Source organism: Prionailurus viverrinus, chromosome D2, assembly GCF_022837055.1.
Source record: "Prionailurus viverrinus isolate Anna chromosome D2, UM_Priviv_1.0, whole genome shotgun sequence".
In the NCBI taxonomy this organism is placed as follows: Eukaryota; Metazoa; Chordata; class Mammalia; order Carnivora; family Felidae; genus Prionailurus; species Prionailurus viverrinus.
In genome coordinates, this window is record NC_062571.1 from 82,961,916 (window position 1) to 82,983,357 (window position 21,442).

General features: G+C 52.2%; 1 protein-coding gene across 3 annotated transcripts in view; it reads left to right on the forward strand.

Annotated features, from left to right (window-relative positions):
- Positions 1-21,442, forward strand: part of DOCK1 (dedicator of cytokinesis 1) — a 531,871-nt gene that overhangs the window by 98,510 nt on the left and 411,919 nt on the right. For all 3 annotated transcript variants that reach the window (XM_047826036.1, XM_047826038.1, XM_047826037.1), the window contains exons 13-19: positions 1,824-1,949; positions 6,691-6,815; positions 7,978-8,076; positions 9,039-9,111; positions 14,538-14,641; positions 15,039-15,222; positions 20,298-20,395. In XM_047826036.1, coding sequence (XP_047681992.1) covers positions 1,824-1,949; positions 6,691-6,815; positions 7,978-8,076; positions 9,039-9,111; positions 14,538-14,641; positions 15,039-15,222; positions 20,298-20,395 — 809 coding nt within the window. The remainder of the gene's footprint in view (positions 1-1,823; positions 1,950-6,690; positions 6,816-7,977; positions 8,077-9,038; positions 9,112-14,537; positions 14,642-15,038; positions 15,223-20,297; positions 20,396-21,442) is intronic.

Genomic DNA, 21,442 nt, shown 5'->3' on the forward strand with positions numbered 1-21,442 from the left:
TGTGTGCATCGTAGAGGATCTTCTTCCTCTTCTTGCCCCTGCCCTTCCTCTTCCGGGCGTCCCCAGGATACGGGGTTTCCTGGCTCCGGGAGTGGCATCCCCGCTCCTCCTATTGGCCATGCCCACAGCTGTCCCCATCTCTGCAGAGCCGCCCCTTCTCCCTCCGGTTCTGGTCTGACCTTCATGCGGGTGGCTCCATTCCTGCTGGCAGTGGGATGTGTCCCGGGTTCCTGCAGTGGCTTCTCTGCCGGGGTTCCTCACGTGGCTCTGAACTCCCACCCTCCCGCCTGTCTGTGGGCCATGCTCACATGGCCACCAGAGTTCTGGTACGTGCCCCTCTTGCCAGCCTGCCCTCGCCTTCAGATGGGGCAGTTCCCACCATGGCTGGCAGGGTCCCTGCTGCCCTTCCTCGCTTCATCTCCTGCCTCTCCCCCTGAGGCTTGGGACTCCAGGCGCCTGGGGGTGGGGTGGGGGTGGGGGGAGATCTTCTGATCTCTTGTGATGTCTCTTCCTCAGGTGAGCCTCTGTGAGCCCCAGGATTGCAGCCTTGGGGACCCAGTTTCCAGGTGCCCTGGACTTTTCCTTAGAGAGTTCTTTGCTGTTGCAGATTTCACCGAGGCTATGAGTTTAGGGCTTGACTCCTGGAATAGAAGCTAAGTCCCTGGCGGGGATATAGTGAGTGTTTGCTCTGTGTCTACAGTGCCCAGTGTGTGTCGGGCACACAGTAGGTGCTTATTAGACAGCTTTGAGTAGATCAGAGACACCGTCTAGTTGGCAGGAGGAGAGGGGTTCACCTGGCAGAGAATAGAATGTCATCAGTGACTGTGGGCTTTCTCAACCACAAGTGACATACGTCTTTGCAGAGGACAGATGTCTCCAGGCCAGCTGCTAGCAGACAGGAAGCTCGAGGAGAACGGTGTGAGGTGTGGGGTTTCATCAAGCCGAGTGGCTCTCGGTAGAAGCAGCCTCAGGTGAGCACGCCTTGTGTGGGAACGCCAGGCGTCTCCCGGGCCTGCCTGGAATGCACATCATTTGTGGATGGGGTCTCAGTTTTCCCGTCTGCCTGCTACTGAAGGCAGCGTGCTGAGCTAAGCAGTGATGAATTGTCCCTGCTCCCTGGAAGCATGCATCTAGGGGAGGAATAGCTGGACAGACCGACAGACAGACACACGAAAGAGTAGCGTGAGTGAGAGCAAACGCCTTTATATTCTGATGTGGATTTGGGTCCTGCTGGGCTGAGTGGCCAGGGAGCGAGCAGGCCAGGCCTCTGAGGTCCCCGAGATGGAGACCTGAACGTGACAGCTGATGGTGACGGCCTCCTTTCCCACTTGGGAGAAAGGCCCTGTCTTTGAAAATTTCTGAGAGAGCCACGCAACTGACTTGTGTTCTGCCTTTGATTTCATTACCCCGTGTCTGCTCTACTCCCTCTTATTTTTGCCTTCTGTTCGCTTGCTGCACGAGGGTATTTTCTCCAGAGTGCAACTCTGCATCAGCTTTGCGGAGGGAGAGGCTGGCACACGCACTCTCGGCTCCCAGGCCCTAGCAAGTTCACTCTGTCCTCCCCACGGCATCCCTTCCGTCCCGTTCAGAGGGTTTCAGAGCCTTCCTGCCCTGTCCCCACCCCCCTTGGAGGGGAGAGCAAGTGGCGGCTGGAGCATTTGTTCGTCCTTTGCTGCGATGTTGTGAGACGGAGGGACCGGGCTGCCTTGGCCGTGCGGGGTGGCTCGCTGCCCGCCTTCTGGGAAGTCCAGGTGCTTGGTGTCCTGAAATCTTTCAGAAATGTATAAGCTAAAACATGACTCACGCATCCATTGCTTTTCTAGGTTTGTGGGTAACATTGAAATTACTTCCTGGAGATATCCATCAGATTAGAAAAGAATTTCCTCATTTAGTGGACAGGACCACAGCGGTGGCTCGGAAGACGGGGTTTCCGGAGATAATCATGCCTGGTAAGAACGGGTTCCTTGCGTGCCTCTGGGTGCAGTGCGGATGTGGCCGGCGTTTGGGGCGTTTGTATCGCTGGCCACAAAGAGCAGTGCGAGGACGGTGACCGGCATGCGGAGGGTTGAGCTGGTGGTGGGTGATGTGTAAACCCCAGGGTGGTCATGGATCATTCCCGCAGGCAGGAGCCGTGGCCAGAGTGAGCGCCGACCACCTAGGTTCAGACCGAGGGGAGGCGGCTTCTCTTGGTTGTAATAACCTGTGAAGGCTAGGGGAGCGACTTCTGACAGTATCATAATAGGGACAAGCAGGCGAAACAAGCATTTCCAGAACGCAGCCCTGAGAACTTGAGATGGGTTTCTACCACCAGCTGGAGCGAACGTCGTTGTTGTAAGCAAACCCTTTACCGTCCCGTATTCCAGTGTTACCCTTAATCCAGATGCCTTGTGGTTTGTCTCTGCCCCACGTCATCTGGTGGAAAGGAAGAATGGAGGCCAGACGTTGCACCGCCTGGCCGCAAGGACTGCGTGCGCTGGGTCGTGTAATAAGGGCAGCGGGTCATGGGGCTTTCTCCGGGGCCGCGTGGGACTCCCCTTGGGTTCTGATCAATGGATCCATTGTGGTGGTTGGTTCACGGTTCACTCTAGGATGAAGGTAGCCCTTTTATGATGGTAACGTGGGTTCACGGTGATGATCCTGCAACAGCTTTGGAATCAGCCGGAACATGTTAAACTTAAGGGGGCACAATTTAGATAAACAGACCCTACTGTGTTCCTGGTCCTCGGGGTAGGGTGTGGGTTAAATGTGTCCTCACCACAGTGCTCCCGAGCCTCGAACCCCAGTCTTCAGCCCCAGAAGTGAGATTGCAGGACCTGGAATCTGGTCTGCGCTTTTCCATTGTGCTCCGGCTCGTCCCTGGCTCTGTGGCCCTGGTTGAGGCCCTGACCTCCCTCAGCTGTGGTCCGCGGCTCTGAAGAATGAGAGTAATGATCATTCTTACCTGTAGGGCGGGTGGGAGTTGGGCTCCTCTAGGGTGGAAGTAACAGAAAGCACAAGGCCAGGACACACGGCCGAAGCCTGAGGATATTCATCGGCTCACGCACCTGAGCGCGGACCTGGGAGTCAGCCCGGGCACTGGCTCCGTCCCTCCGTAGCAACCTCTGCCAGTTGTCCTCTTTGCATGTTGACTTCGTCCTCTAGCAGGCCCCCATGGCTCCCGTTTCTTCCCAGACCCCAGTGACCTGAGGAAGATGGCATGCTTTTGACCCAGTGTTTCCCAGCAGTGATGTTCTGAGCGGCATTCAGACTGGCTCACTCAGTTCCCTGCTCTGTGGCCCCCTGGACAGTGATGGGCTGGGTGACGGAACAGGCACCTTAACCACCTAGAGCTTTGGTGAGGTCAGCTCCTTCCGACGGCAGGGGTCGTGTGGGGGAGACGTGAACACCCGACAGATGTTTGGAGAGACATCTGATCAGAATAAGGAGGGGCAGACGTGAACGTGTACACCTGGCACCTGCTTAGTTCATGTTACTCATGATACTGAAGGTTGCTTAGGCCCGGTCATGGATTCTAAGCTTACGAAACCAATGACGGACTCCTGTGTAAAAATTAATCTCATGTTTACTTTTCAGTTTTCAAATAACATTCACAGTAGTAACATGATTTGATCCTCACGAGATCTTGGGGAAGATCCTTTACGTCCATGGGATACTTTTTTGGTTGGCAGATAATAATGCTCACGTTAATAATTTGGCTTGATCCATCTGAGGATCTTGAAAGCCGACAAATTGGCGTTGAGCTAATTGAGGATCAAGATTCAGCCGCAGCCTGAAGTTACATAGCTAATGAGCAGTAGAAATGGGGCCAAACCTCCTCACATTCAAAGATTCCCTGTGGTGTCCCTTTAAAAGGGCCTTGCTGTACATTCGCAGGGAGAGCTATCCACTCATTGTGCATGCTATCAGAGATCTTGTTTTGGTTATTTTAGGGCATTTAGGGACATGTTCTTTCTTCTTTCTTTCTTTCTTTCTTTCTTTTTTAATGTTTGTTTTTGAGAGAGACACAGAGTGTGAGTGGGAGTGACAGAGAGAGAGAGGGAGACACAGAATCCAAAGTAGGCTCCAGGCTCTGAGCTGTCAGCACAGAGCCCGACGCGGGGCTCGAACTCACAGACTGTGAGATCATGAATGGAGGTGAAGTTGGGCGTTTGACTGAGCCACCCAGGCACCCCTGGGACCTATTCTTTCTGCTACCTCTGTCTTTTGGGGCTGTCGTGGGTCATTGTGTACTCCAGCTGGTAAGTGAGTGTGAAAGTCATCTCAAATTGGTTAGGCTGGATCACAGTGGCTCACCGTACAGGAAGAAAGTATGACATCCAGGACCATATTATAAAACTGAGGACTACCTACTGCGGGTATGAGTCAAGTCTGTAAGCAGCAAATCGATTTGGAGTTCACAGTGGATGTATTGCCTGCATGTGTATTTGAGATGAAATTTATAGATTAGGATGACGTTGTGCATTGATCTTGGGTGGTCTTAGGATGGCCTCATGTTCAGAGCAAGACCCAGAAAACTTGGAACTCATACTGATCATGTTTCCCTTTATAATTGTTCAACTGAAAAAGTTAAGGCCACTAAAAGAATCTACTAGTAGATTCTTGGGGCAGCCATACAGGTGACTGTTGTTCTGGCAGGTTCTGTGTGTTAAGTCGGGAGTCAGGGCTCCCGTCGTGTGGGATTCTAGCTAGAATGAGTCACCACGTTCTCTCCATGGCCGAGGAATCACTGACGGGCGCTTCCCCAGGCCCCTTGGGGGAGAGATGGCATGGGGTGTTTTCTCTCGGATCCCTGGCCGTTAGCTCGGTAGAGCGTGTGCATTGTCCCCTCTTGCCCCATCTTATGGAGATACCTTCACAGAGATGTGTGTCTCCTTTGCACAGTGGGAGAGCCTGCCGTTGTTGGGTCTTCTACCTGTTTGTGAGCCTCGGGAAAGCCTGCAGTTTGTCCAAAGCATCCTGGCGGGGAGCAGAGTTTTTCTCTGAGCTGGGAAGGTGGCCAGAGGCTTGCGTGTGGCGAAGGGAGAGTTCTCGTGGAGTCCGCTCACGTCTGCTTCCAGCTCCTTCCTCCCCAGAACGAGAAGCCTGTGGCCCTGGCGGCCTTCTCCGAGGGCAGGCTTGTGAGTGCCCGTGTGTGGAGTTTATCTCCTGTACACCCCACTTGTGGGTGGCCCTGAGTATGGATGTCTAGGCCAAGAGGAGAGTGAGACTCACCGCCCCCCTGCCCCCAGCGTGTGACGGCTGTCTGGCCGGTGAGGCCTGTAGAAAGCTCTTGTAGCCCCTTTTGATTATGGCTTTTGTGCTTTGGTAGAATTTACAGGCTGAGGGATCACTCAGACTGCCCTGCCTTATTGATGAGGCTGTTTAGCAGCGGTGGCAGGGGAGGTTAAGTGACGTGTTGGTGGTCACTCAGGGATTAGCGGCAGGTGTTGGCCTGGAGGCTCTGCCTCCTGCCCTTGGCCCCCACGCTCCGTCACTCTTAGCTTCTCGCTCGGTCGATATCACGGACTGCACTCCTGTTTCCTCTCCCAGCAGCTCCGGTGGCTGTGGTTGCAACCCACTGGGATTATTATAATAACGACTTTTAAATGAAGGCTTAATTTAATAGTTGGATACATTAAAAGCCAGCATAGAGCAGTAAAAAAACAAAAAACAAAACAGAAACCAAAAAAACCAACCTCCTCCCCGCCCCCCCCACACACAACAAAACAATAAAGCAAGGGGTTTTTTTTCTTAAGGGATCCTTGTTCTTTGCACACGGCGGCCGTTCACTGCCCGTGGTGAACATCCTCCTCACATCCCTGTGGGAGAGCAGGTGGGTCTGGCGTGGGAGGTGGCCAGACAGACAGCAGGGTTGCAGTCGCCGGGTAGTGTTACGTGCTCTAAATCATGATGCTAACGAAGCTCGCTAAGTTTTCCCAGTCGGCCCATTACCAGGGGCCTCGTGTGCTCTCGGTAGGAAGAAGCGTTTTGAGCTCGTTTGTCGTGTGTGGGGTTTTGTCTCTTATTCCTGCTTCTGTTTTACACAACTTATGGCCTGACTCACGTTACAATGCACAGATCTGTTTCGTTCTGCTCCCTGTGGATCTTCTTCAGGTTCCTGACCGCTGCCCACCGGAGGAGACAAGATCCATGCAGAAAGCTGTCTCTTGACCCACTCCTAGTCCCTGATCCCAGACATCAACTCAGAACGTTGGCTTGGGGTTCTGGTTCTCAGTCAGCTTTTCATTTAAGTCCTTAGAAAAATGTAGAGGAGGCCAATATTGCTAGTTGTCACTTAATGTTGTGATTTTCTTTGGCTGCCCAGACTCAGAGCACGCAGCCAGTGGTCCACCTCGAGATAGTAATGTGAATCACAGCGGGCCGTAGACTCTGGAGAGGGACAGTCATTGCAAACCCATCGACCGCATTGAAGCCGCTGTGTGTGTGGGCTGCCTCCCGAGGTGAAGAACCACGCAGATCATTAAGGGCCTTGAAATTTTCCCCTTTCTCGTCATCTTGTGCTGACGATGCTGAAAACTGCTTTTGTCATGCCTTTAAATCGAGGCTGTTTTGTAGAAAATATTGCATAATCATCCAATACAGTGTTTTGAATGCGCTGCTAGGAGAGGTAGCAAGTTAAGGCAGTTGTGCAGAATTCTCGGTTACATTGTGAATAATGGATTGGCTTTAAAGGTATAATTTCTCCCCCAGGTGATGTTCGGAATGATATCTACGTAACTTTAGTTCAAGGCGATTTTGATAAAGGAAGCAAAACGACAGCGAAGAATGTGGAGGTTACCGTGTCTGTTTATGACGAGGACGGAAAACGGTTGGAGGTATATATTGTGGCCAAGCTTAATCCGTAGCGCAGAAGCTTTATTTTCCTTCCAAGTGTCTCTTTGGCTCTGCTGCACGATAGAAAAAGACGTGGCTGGGGCTGTGTGACCCCCTTTCTAGGGATGAGAGTTTACTCTTTCCCCCCCTTTCTCCAGCTCGCTACAGAGGCCTGGTGTGCACAGGGGCCTGGCAGTCCCGACCAGGGGGTCCCGACCGCCTTTGTTCCCCGGCCGTGTCACCATGCCTCACTTGCCAGTGTAAACCCAAGGCTCAGAGGTCTTGCCCAGCACGGTCGCGGGTCAGGCACTGTTCTGGTCACTGTGTGAGAGATGCGGAAACTGAGGCCCAGACAAGTCTTGTTCAGGGTCAGAGAGCTAGCGGGAGGTAGGACTGGGGTCTGGATCCGGGCATCCGACCTCTTGCTCTGCTGGCTGGTGGTGGTGGCTCCCGAGACCTCCTCCTGCGTGGTCGCAGTGGCCGGCAGGACTCGCGAGCTGGGGCGGTGCTCGGAGACGGTGGCCTCCTCCGATGACCGGAGGCCAACCCAGAGCACGTGTCCCTGCCGCCTCCCACTCTGGACCATGGGTGGAGGCCTGGGCTCCCCTGGGCCCACGTGGCGGAGGGCAATGCCACTGTGCTCACCTGAGGCTCAGCTGTGCTGGGAGGGGTGGGTGGCCCACGTCCAGTGTCACTGCCAGGCAGCGCTGCCCTTGCCACTGGGGCCTCCCCGGTGTTACTTCCGCCGAAGTCAGGTGGTCAGTGTTGACAGCTGGCGGAACAGGAAGGAGTGTCGCCATCTCCTTTTTGGTCCGAAGCTCTTTATTCTAGACCTACTGAATGACTCCGGCAACTTCCTTCAGACCTTAATGTTGAGGCTGTTAGGGGCGAGGGGACGGGGGACGGAGGACAGTATAGCATCTCTGTGCTGATAACCATCAAGATGCTTAAATGGCTGAGAGCAAGATCTTACGCCGGCCGGCCGCGCTGGCTCCAGATGGATCTGTCCTCCCATTGCCGGGAGCACATTCCATTCGTGCCGGGTTTATTGGCATTCCTGTAGTGCTCTGCTTAGCTCATCTAATGGGGGCAGGAGGTGGGGAGATGTATGCGGTGTCAAGCTCTATGAGGTCTGATGTGAACTCTTTATGCCTTCTTTTAAAGCATGTGATTTTCCCGGGTGCCGGCGACGAAGGGATTTCAGAGTACAAGTCTGTGATTTACTACCAAGTCAAGCAGCCGCGTTGGTTTGAGACCGTTAAGGTATCATTTACATGGTCATTGTATCCCACGGGGTTGATGATGAAATGCTCATTTGTATCCCAAGGAAGTCCCCACCTCCCGCCCAAGCCGGGGCTGCTCGCCAGCGGCCACCCCAAACAGGCAGAGGCGCTCTTGCAACAAAGTCGTTCAAGGTTGCTAAGGAACCACGCTGGCATTTCTTGGAATACATTTACTCTCATCTCCTCTTGGACATAAAAATAGGACTTTCATGGAGACAAATGACAGGGTCCTTTAAAGATAGCTATTATCTTTCTCTTCTCGGGTCTGTTTGATGTGTGGCCTGCTGTCTTTACACCAAATGGAAAAAAATAGTGGTGACAGCGTATGGAGGGGGTCGCTGGGGAGACGAATCCCCTTCCGTGGTGTCGTACTCTGCTTTCCTCACGCGGCACGCTGACGTCACCACGGCAGCCCAGCGTGGCGCTCCCCCAGCCCACGTGCCAAGGGCTTGAATACTTGAGACCCCGGCCAAGGGTTAGCTCGACAACACAGATGTCAGATATGAGAGTTTTTAGGGACAGTCTTTGCCGAAAGGCAGTGCGCGTTGGGTCTCCTTTGACTGGAAGTCATGACAAGCCAGCTTTGCTCCTGCCGCCGAGGGCAGGTTCCCGCGGCTGTGGAGGATGCGTGGGCACCTCCAAGAAGGGCTGCCAAGGAAAATGGCAACTCGTAAACGTGGACTCTTAACAGGGAGGATCTGAATGTTGACGAAAACCTCTGCTGTCTCGCAGGGTTGGTTTGGCGTCCTTTGCAATATTATCTAGTTTAAATTTTCAGAAGGCGTTTTGCTTTGGAAAGTCGTACGGGGGATTAGGTATCCAGTGTTTTCATCACTGCAGTGACGAGTTGTGCGTGGTTGCACCGTACCTGCAGTTAGACAGGGCCACTGATGTGAGAAGATACTGGTACAGGTGCTGAAAGTTCCGTTTTCTACTCTGCAGGTGGCCATTCCCATTGAGGATGTCAACCGCAGTCACCTTCGGTTTACCTTCCGCCACAGATCGTCACAGGACTGTGAGTAATCCCTCCATTAGCCCATGGGGTTTTCAAGGGAGAACAGGGGCAAAGCTCAATAGGCTGTACTCGTCACTTGTTCTGGATTGTTCTGGAAGTTCTGGACCTAGAACTCGGTTATCCCAACACAGTGCCATCTTAATCCTTTAACTCATTTCCGTGTTGACTTGTTTCCAGAAAATGTCACCGACTCTTTTTCCTGGAGCCGATTATAGGGAGACATGAATTTTCTTGAGTTGTTCCAGCTGCTACTTCCTGTCCTTCCTTTCTGTTTCCTCTCTTCCGTGTGACTCGTAATGCTGTTCCATCCATCAGAAAAGTCACTGAGATACAAGTGGATTTCAAAAATTGGCTCTTCATGCCCTTTGCACTGGAACGGAAACCCTGGAGACCCTTTGTCTTTGTGAGCGGCCCCTGGTGTCTGGATTCAGGCTGAGCTTCTCTCACAGGAAATGTTGGGGCAGCACTGGCTGATGCCGAGATGCCGGGAGAAAAGAATAGGGGACTTGTTTTTTTTTTTTTTTTTATGTTTATTTATTTAATTTTGAGAGAGTGTGCGCACATACAAGCTGAGGAGGGACAGAGAGAGAGAGAGAGGGAGACACCGAATCCCAAACAGGCTCCAGGCTCCGAGCTGTCTGCACAGAGCCCCACGTGGGGCTCGGAACCATGAACGGTGAGATCGTGACCTGAGCCAGAGTCAGATGCTTGACCGACTGAGCCACCCAGGTGCGCCAGGATGGGGGTTTGAATCTCTCCCCTTCCAAAAGAGTTATTGATGACTGAAGGTCACCTTGTCACATTTGTTGAGTGTCTGCTAAGGATGTAGCCCAGTTCTAGACACTGAGATATTACGAAAGGCAGATAAGTCCTGTGTCTGTACCCACTGGGTGGTGACCTCAGATTTGGGAAAACAATTCACAATAAGAGGGGCGCCTGGGTGGCTCAGTCGGCTGAGGGTCCAACTTCTGCTCAGGTCATGATCTCACAGTTCATGAATTCGAGGCCCGTATTGGGCTCTGCGCTGACAGCTCGGAGCCTGGAGCCCGCTTCGGATTCTGTGTCTCCCTCTCTCTCTGCCCCTCCCCTGCTCGCACTCTGTCTCTGTCTCTCTCTCAAAAATAAATAAACATTAAAAAAAATAACAATAAATAAACAGTGAGATTGGCTCCATTTTGTGGGCTGTAGATTTGAGGGAAAGGGTGGTCTGGGGGCCCTGTGTTGCATGGATGACCCTGTGGGTCCTCAGCCCTGGCTGTCGGGCGCCCTCACAGCCATCCGGAGGATAAGAAGGCTTGGTCATCAAGACCGAGCACAATGGAGGCTGCCGAACCCTTGGCACAATGCCTGGCATGGGGTAGGTGCTCCTTAGGAGCCACTGCTGCGTGATGATGTGTCCATCCTTCTTCTTGTTCCTGTAAGGGGTTCTGCCTGACCTGGTCCCTTTCCTAGGAGTGTGGTCCAGGAGAGCGGGTACACGTGCAAGGGTCTGAAGCTGGGGGGACGTAGACCCCTCTGTGGGGCCGGTGAGGACCCAGGGCCTCGCTGCTATTCAGAAGTGTCGAGGCGTGCTCACGTGGTCCGCGGGGCTGGTGTGGAGAGAGCACGCATATCAGCCGGAAGACACACGGGGGCGTGGGGTAAGGCGGCCGAGGCAGTTGAACCAGGGGGTCCGGACAGCACGGGGCCCGTCGTGGTCAGCGGCTATGTGGAGGGGGTGGGCAGAAGTGACCTGTGGCATCATCCTCTCTCTCGTCCTGTCCCCGTGTTTGGGCCGAGCAGGGAAAGGGGGCTCGGGGTTCGAGCAGGGTGGAGCAGCAGGGTCGTGGGGGCTGGGCAGCGTGGCCCGCAGTGCCCAAGCGTTGCATACGTGCCCCGGGGGCCAAATCCAGACCAGCAGGCCGCAGGGGGTGCACGGCACCCCTTGCTGGCCAGAACTTTGGGAGAAGAACAACTGGTAATAAACGTTTGCGAACACGCATCACGCCTTTACTGGGCTCCTGGCACGAGCAGTTTTGCTGTACTGTTTCGACTGGTCCTCACAATAACCCCGTGTTCTGTCACTGTGGCCATCACCCTGCCCGTTACGGTTGAGGAAACTGGGGCCCACGGACTCCCCCTCGGCGGCCCAAAGTCACCCTAGTTAGTCAGTGGGACGGCTCTGGTTCAAACTTAGTCTCTATGCCTGAGCGTCCTACTCCCACACCTTGGGGTGAGGTGAGGCCACGTCTATCACCTGGTCTTAGTTTTTCACCTGCTGTCTACCTGTTGCAGAGAAGGTTCTCCTCTTTCTGAATATCATCCTGGGACTATTGTGGAGAAGGCTGGGGTGCAGGGTGAATGGACCGGGGCACGTGGATGGGGGACCCAGGGCGGGTCTGTCCTCAGCCAAGGCGTGCGGGGAGCCGTGGGCTCAGCACCCTGCATCAGTGAATCGGCCGGGATGGGAGCGGGCCGCAGGGACAAGGGGGGCACGCTGGAAGGCAAGGACCCAGTTCTGGAATCCATAGAGGGCTTGTCTCCGAGGTAAGCTCCCCCTTCGTAACGAGCTTGTTCTCTCTCGTTAATAAATTACATCAGGGCCCAGCATGTTAATTTTCAAAATCCTTATTTTTCCAGACAGTTTTAAGTACTCATTATAGACAAGATGCTGTCACCCAACCCGCCACCGCACATTTGCGTAATTAATGAGGCTCCCTGCGCCACGGCTTGTGCGGTTTTGGAACCGTGTTGAGCATCAAGAGTGTGATGCCGATGCAGTCCTGAGCTGTCCACTACGAGAGTGACGGCAGCCAGGGGGGTCCCTGTCACCTCCGCGATCGCGATCTCCGACAAACGGGGTCAGAGACAGGAAGAAGTGAGGCCACAATTCCTCCCCGTCCCGCCCCCCCTCCCCCCCCCCCCGCCCCCGCCCCCCGGCCTATCAGCCGCTTTTCCCCTGGACGTGGGCAAGCCAAGGAAACAAGAGCTGGGATTTCTCAGGATGGGACCCGTCCCTGGGGGTTGGGTGATCTACACTCCAGCAACGTGTTAGCAATTCCAGATGCACTGGCTCCTGTTTTACCAGAACGTGAGCAGCTGTGCAGCTCTGGGTCCAGCCGGCTGGGGGCTGAGTCCCCCTTGCTCCTAGGGGGCCTGGTTGGGTGGGGCAGCCCTGCCTCCTGTGCCCTTGACATCCTGTAAGTTTGTTGCCTGCTCACAGTGGCTGCTGACGAGCACGTAATAAGTGCAGTCCGTGGCCTTGACGTCCAGGTGTAGCGTGTTAACGAAAGGTGTGCACTGTTCCTTTGTGCTGCTTTATAGTAGGATCTGGGAAGCCGTGGGCTGACAGGGGTGGTCATGTGTCCCTTTGAACCCCGGCTGCTTTCATGGAGGCATGTCCTTATTGTTTTCACGTCAGCTCAAGGCTAGAAGCATCTGTTCTTTCTCACCTGAATATTAAGATATTTTACGTTTTCTGATGCCCATTCACGAAGTTGTATTTTTTTTGATTCCTAGGGTCCATATTTTTTACCTTCTTCCCTCCCTTTAGTGTGGTTGGTCAGTCATTCATTAATCTATCAAATTAGGTATACCATTTATTGAGCACCTACTGTGTGCCAGGAACTGATGGACACCAGGACTGCACAGATGAATGAGGCACGCTATCTCGTGCAGTGGGGACTTAGGGTAAATATGTTGAGCCCCTGACTCGAGGGGGGTGGATGTGTGCTCCTTCCTTCGTTGACCTCTGTCCTTTCATCTCTAAAAAGAGAATCTGGGATATATAATTTTAAAGATTATAGCTCTGAAACTCAATGTTTTCCATGCTGTACTCACTTGGCATCTTGCAGAACTCATGCTGAATCTGTTTCGTCGGCAGAGACGACTCATCCGTCCCTCCTGCGCTGGCCCCTGCCCCCGTCACCACCCACTACTCACCGGTCCCCTGGCTTTCCGTCCCCAAAATGGCCAAGCCTGGGCCCACTTGGGGACTCTGCATTTGGCCACGTCTATTCTGGAAGGTTTACGTCTTGGCTCACGTGTTGTCCCTCTTCTCAGAGACCTCTTCCAACCACCCAGCCCATCGGGACTGTTCCCGCCATCACCCTATCCCATGTCACTGTCATCGAGTGAGAGAACCAGTTCGTTGTCACCTCTCCAAGTAGAACGGATGGGGACCGAGTACCTCATAAGTGGCAGGCACCACTGCTCAGTGCTGGGGAGATAGCAGTGACGCGGACGCAGCGTCGCTTGCCTTCCAAAGGCCAGTGTGTGAAACGAAGGCTGAACGACAGCTCACACACACACACACACACACACACACACACACACACACACACACACGTACACACGGCTGGAGCTCTGACAGGGATGAGGACTGTTATCTCACTTTGCTCCAGCAGCCGTAACAGAATAGACTGGGGGGCTTCCACAATAGGAATGGGGTTCTGGAGGCTGGGAGTCTGAGAGCAGGGTGCCAGCACCCTGGGTTCTGGCGAGGACCCTCCCCAGGGTTGTGAACTCACACAGAGGAAGAGAGCTCTGGGGTCTCTTTCTCCTTTTTTGACGGGCACTGGTGCCGGAGGATCGGCACTTCACCCTAGCGACCTCACTAGCCTCAAGCACCTGCCTACGGGACACATCTCCACTGGAGTCACGTGGTGGAGGGTTAGGGCTCCAGCCCCAGACTGGGGTGGGGGGGGGCACACAATTCAGTCCATAGCACTTATGAAGAAAAGTGCATCAGGGGAGGGGAGAGTGTGACCAGTTTCTAATTTACTCTGTTAGACGGGCTGGTCACCTCGGAGTAGGCGGTACGTCCGCAGAGATTTGAATGAAGTGAGGGAACGAGTCTCACGCGCAGGTACGTGGGGAGGGAGCTTTCTTGCCAAAGAGAACAAATTTACACATCCGTGTGTTCGCCCCACCTGAATTTATACTAGGGGATGCTATGGGGTAGGAGTCTATTTTCTTGTTCCATATTGATTGCCAGTTTTCCTAGGGAACGGTCTGTCCTTTCTGGACTGTCATCTGCCTCGCGTCTCCAGACCCTGTGGTTCACACTGGTCTGAGTATCCCGATGTTAAGCCACGCCATCTTCCTTGTTAGCATTTCCCGGTCACTCCCGGTTGCTAGGATTGCAGGCTTGCCTCCATGGCCTTCTTCAACATCATCGTGCTACCCTTGACCTTGGGAATCAGGCTTCAGGTTTGCCGAGGAAAGTCCCGCATGAGATCTTGGTCGCAATAACTTTGAATTTACAAGATTAATTCGAGCTCAAGTGAGGAGCCTTCCTCTGGTTAACTTCGTCCATTTCTCCATTTGTCTGTTTACTGTAATCCAGTGTGGTTTTGTAGTGTTTTCATGAAGGTAGGCCTCGCAGCATTTTATGATGCTAGATTGTCATGACGGCAGTTGATGACGGTGATTGGTTTCTCTTGCAGCTAAGGATAAATCTGAGAAAATATTTGCACTAGCATTTGTAAAGCTGATGAGATACGATGGGACCACTCTGAGGGACGGGGAGCATGATCTCATCGTCTACAAGGTATACCACTTTATTGGTGCCGTATGGCTAGTATGGACTCTTTCACCCGTCTCTGGGCTTCCTGGCCTGAGCTGACATTTCCTCTCTTTGTGAGAAAGCTGCTCTCTGGCTACAGTTCGTTATCTAAGTGAACATTGCAGATGACCAGCCTTTTGGCTGTTCCTGATGAGAGAAGATGATGTACGATAAATGTTAACATGAATTAATCTACAGGAATAAGGGAAATCATTAAAATAGTTTAGCAAATGAAAAAGAGCAAATATCATGATGGTTCAAAGGATTGAGGATAGCAAGGGGTAGGAAAGAATTAGGTGTCGGTCCATTGTGACTCGTGTTCGACATGCGTGTGTCGGTCCATTGTGACTCGTGTTCGACATGCGTGTAATTAAACCCACAGGCGGAGGCAAAGAAGCTGGAGGACGCCGCGACGTACCTAAGCCTGCCCTCCACGAAGGCGGAGCTGGAAGAAAAGGCGCACTCTGCCACGGGCAGGAGCATGCAGAGTCTTGGAAGCTGCACCATCAGCAAAGATTCCTTCCAGATCTCAACACTGGTGTGTTCCACGAAACTTACCCAGAACGGTGAGTTTGGGGACAGACCCGTGTCACCCCGCGGTTTCCCTCCCCCACCCGAGTCCTGCTCGTGCTCCCCGTTCAGCAGCGGAAGCTTCGGCAGGAGCAGGATCACTGTCCGTGGGTCATTCACGCATCCTCCGGGATGGACGGTGTGGGCATCCATGGACTAGCAGGGAGCGTGACATCCATTGCGCTTTAAACTTCACTATAGTTTTGGTCTAAGGATTAACCTTAAATAGAGATAAACCAGTGGGCTTGCTTTAAAAGAAAGGTTTTTGGCCAAAGGAACACAGCACGGCATAAGGGGAAGAAAACACGAGACTTGGAGTCAGAGCACAGACGTGCCTCTGAGCCCTTGCCCTGTGCTAATCCTGGAAGTGACCTTGAACGGGGGCCTCTGACACCGCCTGAACCTCATTTCCTCATCTAGGCACATACGCAGGTGTAATGTCTGTCTCAAAGGGCCTGGCAGGGGTTATGTGAGCTGGAGGGTCTGAGGTGCCCACTCTGTGTGTACCTTCCCGTCTCCCAGCTACTCACTGAGATAATTACCAGTTACCTTTTTTTAAAAATTTTTTTTTTTAAACATTTATTTATTTTTGAGAGAGACAGAGACAGAGTGTGAGCTGGGGAGGGACCGAGAGAGAGGGAGACACAGAATCGGAAGCAGGCTCCAGGCTCTGAGCTATCGGCACAGAGCCCGACGCGGGGCTCAAACTCACGAACTGTGAAATCATGACCTGAGCCGAGGTTGGATGCTCAACCGACTGAGTCACCCAGGCGCCCCTTTAGCTTTTTTAAGCTACAGAGTCACCCTCTGTTTTTTTTTTTTCTTTTTCTTGTTTTTATTAAAAAAATTCTTTTTATGTTTATTCATTTTTGAAAGGCAGAGAGAGACAGAGCACAAGCAGTGGTGGGGCGGAGAGAGAGGGGGACACAGAATCCGAAGCGGGCTCCAGGCTCCGAGCTGTCGGCACAGAGCCCGACGCAGGGCTCGAACCCACCAACCGTGAGATCATGACCTATGCTGAAGTCAGACGATCAGCCGACGGAGCCACCCAGGCTCCCTCAGTTACCTTTATTTTTAAAGGTTGGTTTTGGTGGCCTTTCTAATTCCCCTGGCGGTGAGATAAGGCACCGGCTGATGAAGCACACTGAAATGCAGAGTCAGGTGGTGCCTGTGCTGGGCCCGCCGGCTGCCTTGAGTTGTTCCCACCGCTTGCAGAGTCCCCAGCAACGTGGCTGTGTGGCCAGGGGCACCTCTTACTCACAGCACACTGGACGCGGCAGTCCCTTCTGTATGCTTCCTACCTTTAAAAATTGCATCCCCCAAATGTGAGTATATCACAGCTGTGCAGGGTGACTTTATGCTCTCTTGAAACTCAGCTGAAAAATCCAATTTGCCCTCTTAGCCACCCAATATGGATTTTGATTATTAATGTTTGTTGCTATCTTGAATTGTGTCCCTGGGGATTGTCTGTAAATCTTGGCAGGAGTCTCGGATTTGCCCGAGGGGTAGTCACTGTTTGGACCTTAACAGGATCAAAGGGGACAGAGTAACCCCCTCCTCTGGAAGTCATGGCATTGGAGTGGAAAGAGGGCTGGGCATTCGGGTGTACAGGCCCCGTTCCAACTTTCCGGGCCCACCTTCTCCACTCCGTTGTATTGTGCTGTTTAGAAGGTGCTTCCTCACTGCTTGGCTCGTGAGTCAGCTGTGCGGGGTAACGTGGGGGATGCATGAAGGCCATTGGGATACGTCTCTCTAATGTCTTCATAATCACGGTTTGCCCTAAGCATTGCCCTAAGCTGGTGGTAGTCAGTAATCTCCGTGAGCAATTGTAAAGTCTTAACTGGGCATCGGGGTTCTGTGTAAGCATGGGGAGGGCTGCAGAAAACATGGGGGGCTTGTGCGTTTAGTGCCCAGGGAGCACATGGTCAGCAAGGCAGGTGCTGGTTTGGGACCACGTTATGGAAAGGATGCCCCCACGGGTCAGACGTTACTTTCTGGATACCACCCTGGTAGTTCACTAGTCTGATGGCTACACCGCCCAGGGCCTCCTTGAACTCAGGGCAGTGGCAGCCTCTCCGGGGAGTCACTGCCCCATGCATGTGAAGCTTCAGCTTTCCATTACGTGCTGGACAAAATGAGAGCTGCTGTGTATTGTCATTTTCACTACACAGGACGCCACCGCCTTATGCTTGGGTCACGTTCCAGGAGCACGTTTGGAAGTTGTTATTTGGAACTTGAACATGTTTTCCCCATCCAAACAACGTCCCGAAGAGCAGTTAGGTTGGGAGGCTCCCCCACAGAATCCTTCATAACCCATGTGTGGCTGGAGAAGGGGACTGTGAACGAGAACTCTCCAAGGTGTTGGTTGGTTAAGTGGCAGCCATCTCCCCGGGGGGTGATGTTGACCTCTCCTCGCACCTCCTGACTCCTCGGCCGTCATCAGTCACAGGGTAATTCCTTCCCTGGAACTGAGGGAGCGAGCACCCCGCTATTGGCGGCAGCGGTTGCCGGGCAACGAGGAGATTCCGACGTGATGCTCACTGCGAGTAAAGGGGGCATCTTTTGTCTTTCACTGCACACCAGCCGATGATTCCTCTTTTCGGGATGGTGGTGTGGCAGGTGGTGTGCAAGATGGAGCTGCCCCACTTGGTGTCTGAGCACTGAGTCCCAGAGTCTCATTCGGGGAGTCATTTTTCTGCAGCCATGATTTGTTCCTGCGAAGTTCCGTTACTTAGGGAAAAGCAGTGGTTGAATTATTCATCGAGCTTTGTATTAAACATCTCTGTTCTCAGCATTACTGGATGCTGTGGGGGATAAAAAGGGAAGTTGAGGATGTGATTCCTCTCCTCAATTAGCTTCCTATGTAATTAGAGAGAAGTCACAAGACACAGAATTGATCACGGCCAAGCCGCGGTGGCTCCCGGGGATGAGGGCTCGGACAGGGAGTGCTGGTCTGACCCTGCTAGCGGAGGGCTGGTCAAGCTGTTTTCTTAAAAGACGCTCTCCCTCCTTGGAGGTGTTCTTACGCTGGCCGGTTGTACCTTTTCTCAGATTTATTTTTTTTATTTTTTATTTAAAAAAACATTTTTTTTTCAACGTTTATTTATTTTTGGGACAGAGAGAGACAGAGCATGAACGGGGGAGGGGCAGAGAGAGAGGGAGACACAGAATCGGAAACAGGCTCCAGGCTCCGAGCCATCAGCCCAGAGCCCGACGCGGGGCTCGAACTCACGGACTGCGAGATCGTGACCTGGCTGAAGTCGGACGCTTAACCGACTGTGCCACCCAGGCGCCCCCTTTTCTCAGATTTAATATACCGACATCAGCCTAAGCCTCCCTCACACCGGAAGTGCCGCTAACTTTGCGGGAATGGAATCCAGATAAGTAACTAGTTTCCATTGAAAAAACACTGGTAACTCTCATGAGGTGGAAATCTCCCTTAACCCTGGCACCTAGGGCATGTCTGGGCAGGATGTGGCCTTTCTCATACTCCACCTTCATTTACAAATGAAAACATGTTAGTTTTCACGATGAATGGCTAAAATTTTTCACTTCCTCATCATCTTGTGGATGGACAGCCACTGCTGTCTGTCTTCATGCTGGGTAGCTAGCTGAGCACTTTCTCCACATCACACCATTTAATCCTGGCACCAGCCTTCCAGTTGGGCAACGTCGTACCCATCCTTCAGATAGGTAAATTGAGTGAGGTTAGTTGCCCAAGGTCATATGGTGGTGATGTGGCCCAGCGGGCATTCGAGCCTACAGCTTACTCATTGCCCAGTGCTCCTGGGTACTGTCCTTCTTCATTGTCACTATTCCCCCTCCCCCCCCCCCCATCAGCTGTCCTTGGGGGGAGGGCAAATAAAGGAGAATGTATGTTTTGGTGATCATCACACGAATGCCTTTTGCGTGGTTTAGTCCTTAGCAAGTGTCTTATGTCCCCTGAAATGCTAAAATTATATTGCCAAAATTGTATTTTTCTTTTCATTATGAACTAGGTTTTTTTTTTTTTTTTTTAATGGAGATACTTTGCGTAGCTGACGTTTCTTCCCGACGAGCATAAACAGTCACTTGGAGGCACTTTGCTAATTGTGTTTTTTTTCACGTAATGGGATATTAATATACTTTCAAGTGGAGAATGTGTGGGCACATGTTCTTTCCTAGAGATGCTTTGGATTCTGTCTTCGTGCCTTAAAGAACATCTTGCTGTCTTAAACAAAATCATCTCCGGACATTGTCTTCCGCATTTAGTCTGTAAAAATGCATCCATTCAGTCTGTGGTTTTTCTATGAGAAAACAAACCAGATAAAATTCAACCATAGGAGACAAACAGCCATGGTAGGTCAGGCCAGGATGAGGGCAGTGGTTGCCCCATGGTCCAGGCTTCCTGTCACCTTGTAGTTTCTGTACCTGAATGTGCATTTCTTATTTTATGTTATTTAATTAAAAAATAAATAAATAAAAGCCATGTTCTCAGATAGGAAAAAACCCACTTGGTATTTCAGGACCGCACTTGATGGGCCAGCAGCCTTCTTCCAGACCCTCTGCTGGTCTGAATTTACCTTCTTACAGGTTGAAAAGTTCAGTCCTTTTTTCTTAAGCTCCCGAATGCATTTTTTTTTTAAGTTTATTTTGAGAGAGAAAGAGAGAGCGCACGAGCCGGGGAGGGGCAGAGAGAGAGGGAGAGGGAGAATCCAAAGCAGGCTCTGCACTGTCAGCACAGAGCCTGACACGGAGCTCAAACTCATGAACCAGGAGATCATGACCTGAGCCGAAATCAAGAGTCGGACTCTTAACCGACCGAGCCACCCAGGTGCTACGCCAAACGCAATTTTAAGCTTCGACCTGGAATCATTTCATGGTAAATGTAGTCGGAAGTCATGTATTCAGCCATACAAGGTGTCAAGTATGTTCTAGAAAGTAATGAAGTTTTTAGCGGGAGGAGGTTTCCAAGCAGGGTTGTTTGCTCTGTTTCAAAGTTCTATCGAGAACCTCACCGGACACGTGACAAAGGGAGACCAGGTTCTTGCCGCGAAGATCTGATGTTCGTTCGTTCGTTCTCTGTTTCCAGTGGACCTGCTGGGGCTGCTCAAGTGGCGCTCCAACACCAGCTTGCTGCAGCAGAACTTGAGGCAGCTGATGAAGGTCGATGGTGGCGAAGTAGTGAAGGTAACTCAGACCCCGGGGGTGGCATGGTGTGGTGTTCTTCCATGTGTGGGCGGATCCACGCACTGCCTGCTCGGTAGCATGCGATTCCGTCAGAATCCCTCCGTCAAGTGGCTTCTGGTGGATGTTGACATGCACCTCCACGTGGACAGACTCCACCTTGGGTTCTGGTTGGTAGGGTGGTCTGGCTTCACGGGAAAGGAAACGGGCTTTGGATTCAACCCAGTCTTGGGTTCTGGTTCAGGAGGTCAGAGCACTGAGAGCCTTGTCATGGCTGTTTGCTTCCCGTGTGATCTTGGACTCATTTCTTAACTTCCCACAGAACTCTGGAGAAATGTTAGGTGCTCTCTTGAATCTTCATCTGCAAGATAGGACAGTCAGACTAGGGTGATCCGAGATCCTTGGAGTGCTCCAATTCTAGAATTCTTTTCTTTTTTTTAATGTTTATTTATTTTTGAGAGCGAGAGAGCGTGAGCAGGGGAGGGGCAAAGAGAGAGAGGGAGACACAGAATCCGAAGCAGGCTCCAGGCTCTGAGCTGTCAGCACAGAGCCTGATGCGGGGCTTGAACCCATGAACCATGAGATCATGACCTGAGCTGAAGTAGGACGCTTAACAGACTCAGCCACCCAGGCTCGTCATCCAAATCTATAATTCTTTTTTTTTTTTTAATAATTTTTTTATCAGAGAATTGTTATTACTTCTGATATTAGAGCGTTCTATCCTTTTTTTGACCCCGGTGACTTTTCCTTTTATGTAAGGAAACCTGTTTCCGTGTTCAGTTTGCCCCATTTGGCCTGCACACCACCAGCTGGTCCCCACTGGTGGTGTTCTGTGAGCGAGCTCTCTGCTGCCGGGTCTGTCTGTCCCTGGCTCAGTCCTTCACCCTCTGTGAGAGGTGCTTGCAGAAGGAGACTGCCTTATCTCTGTAAAAATTAATTACTTAAAATGGCCTTAATTAAGCAGCAATGTGGTTAACTTCACTATAAATTAATTTGGTTGCACCACTTTCTGAAACTCATTGTATAACCGTTGAAACATATCCTCGCCAC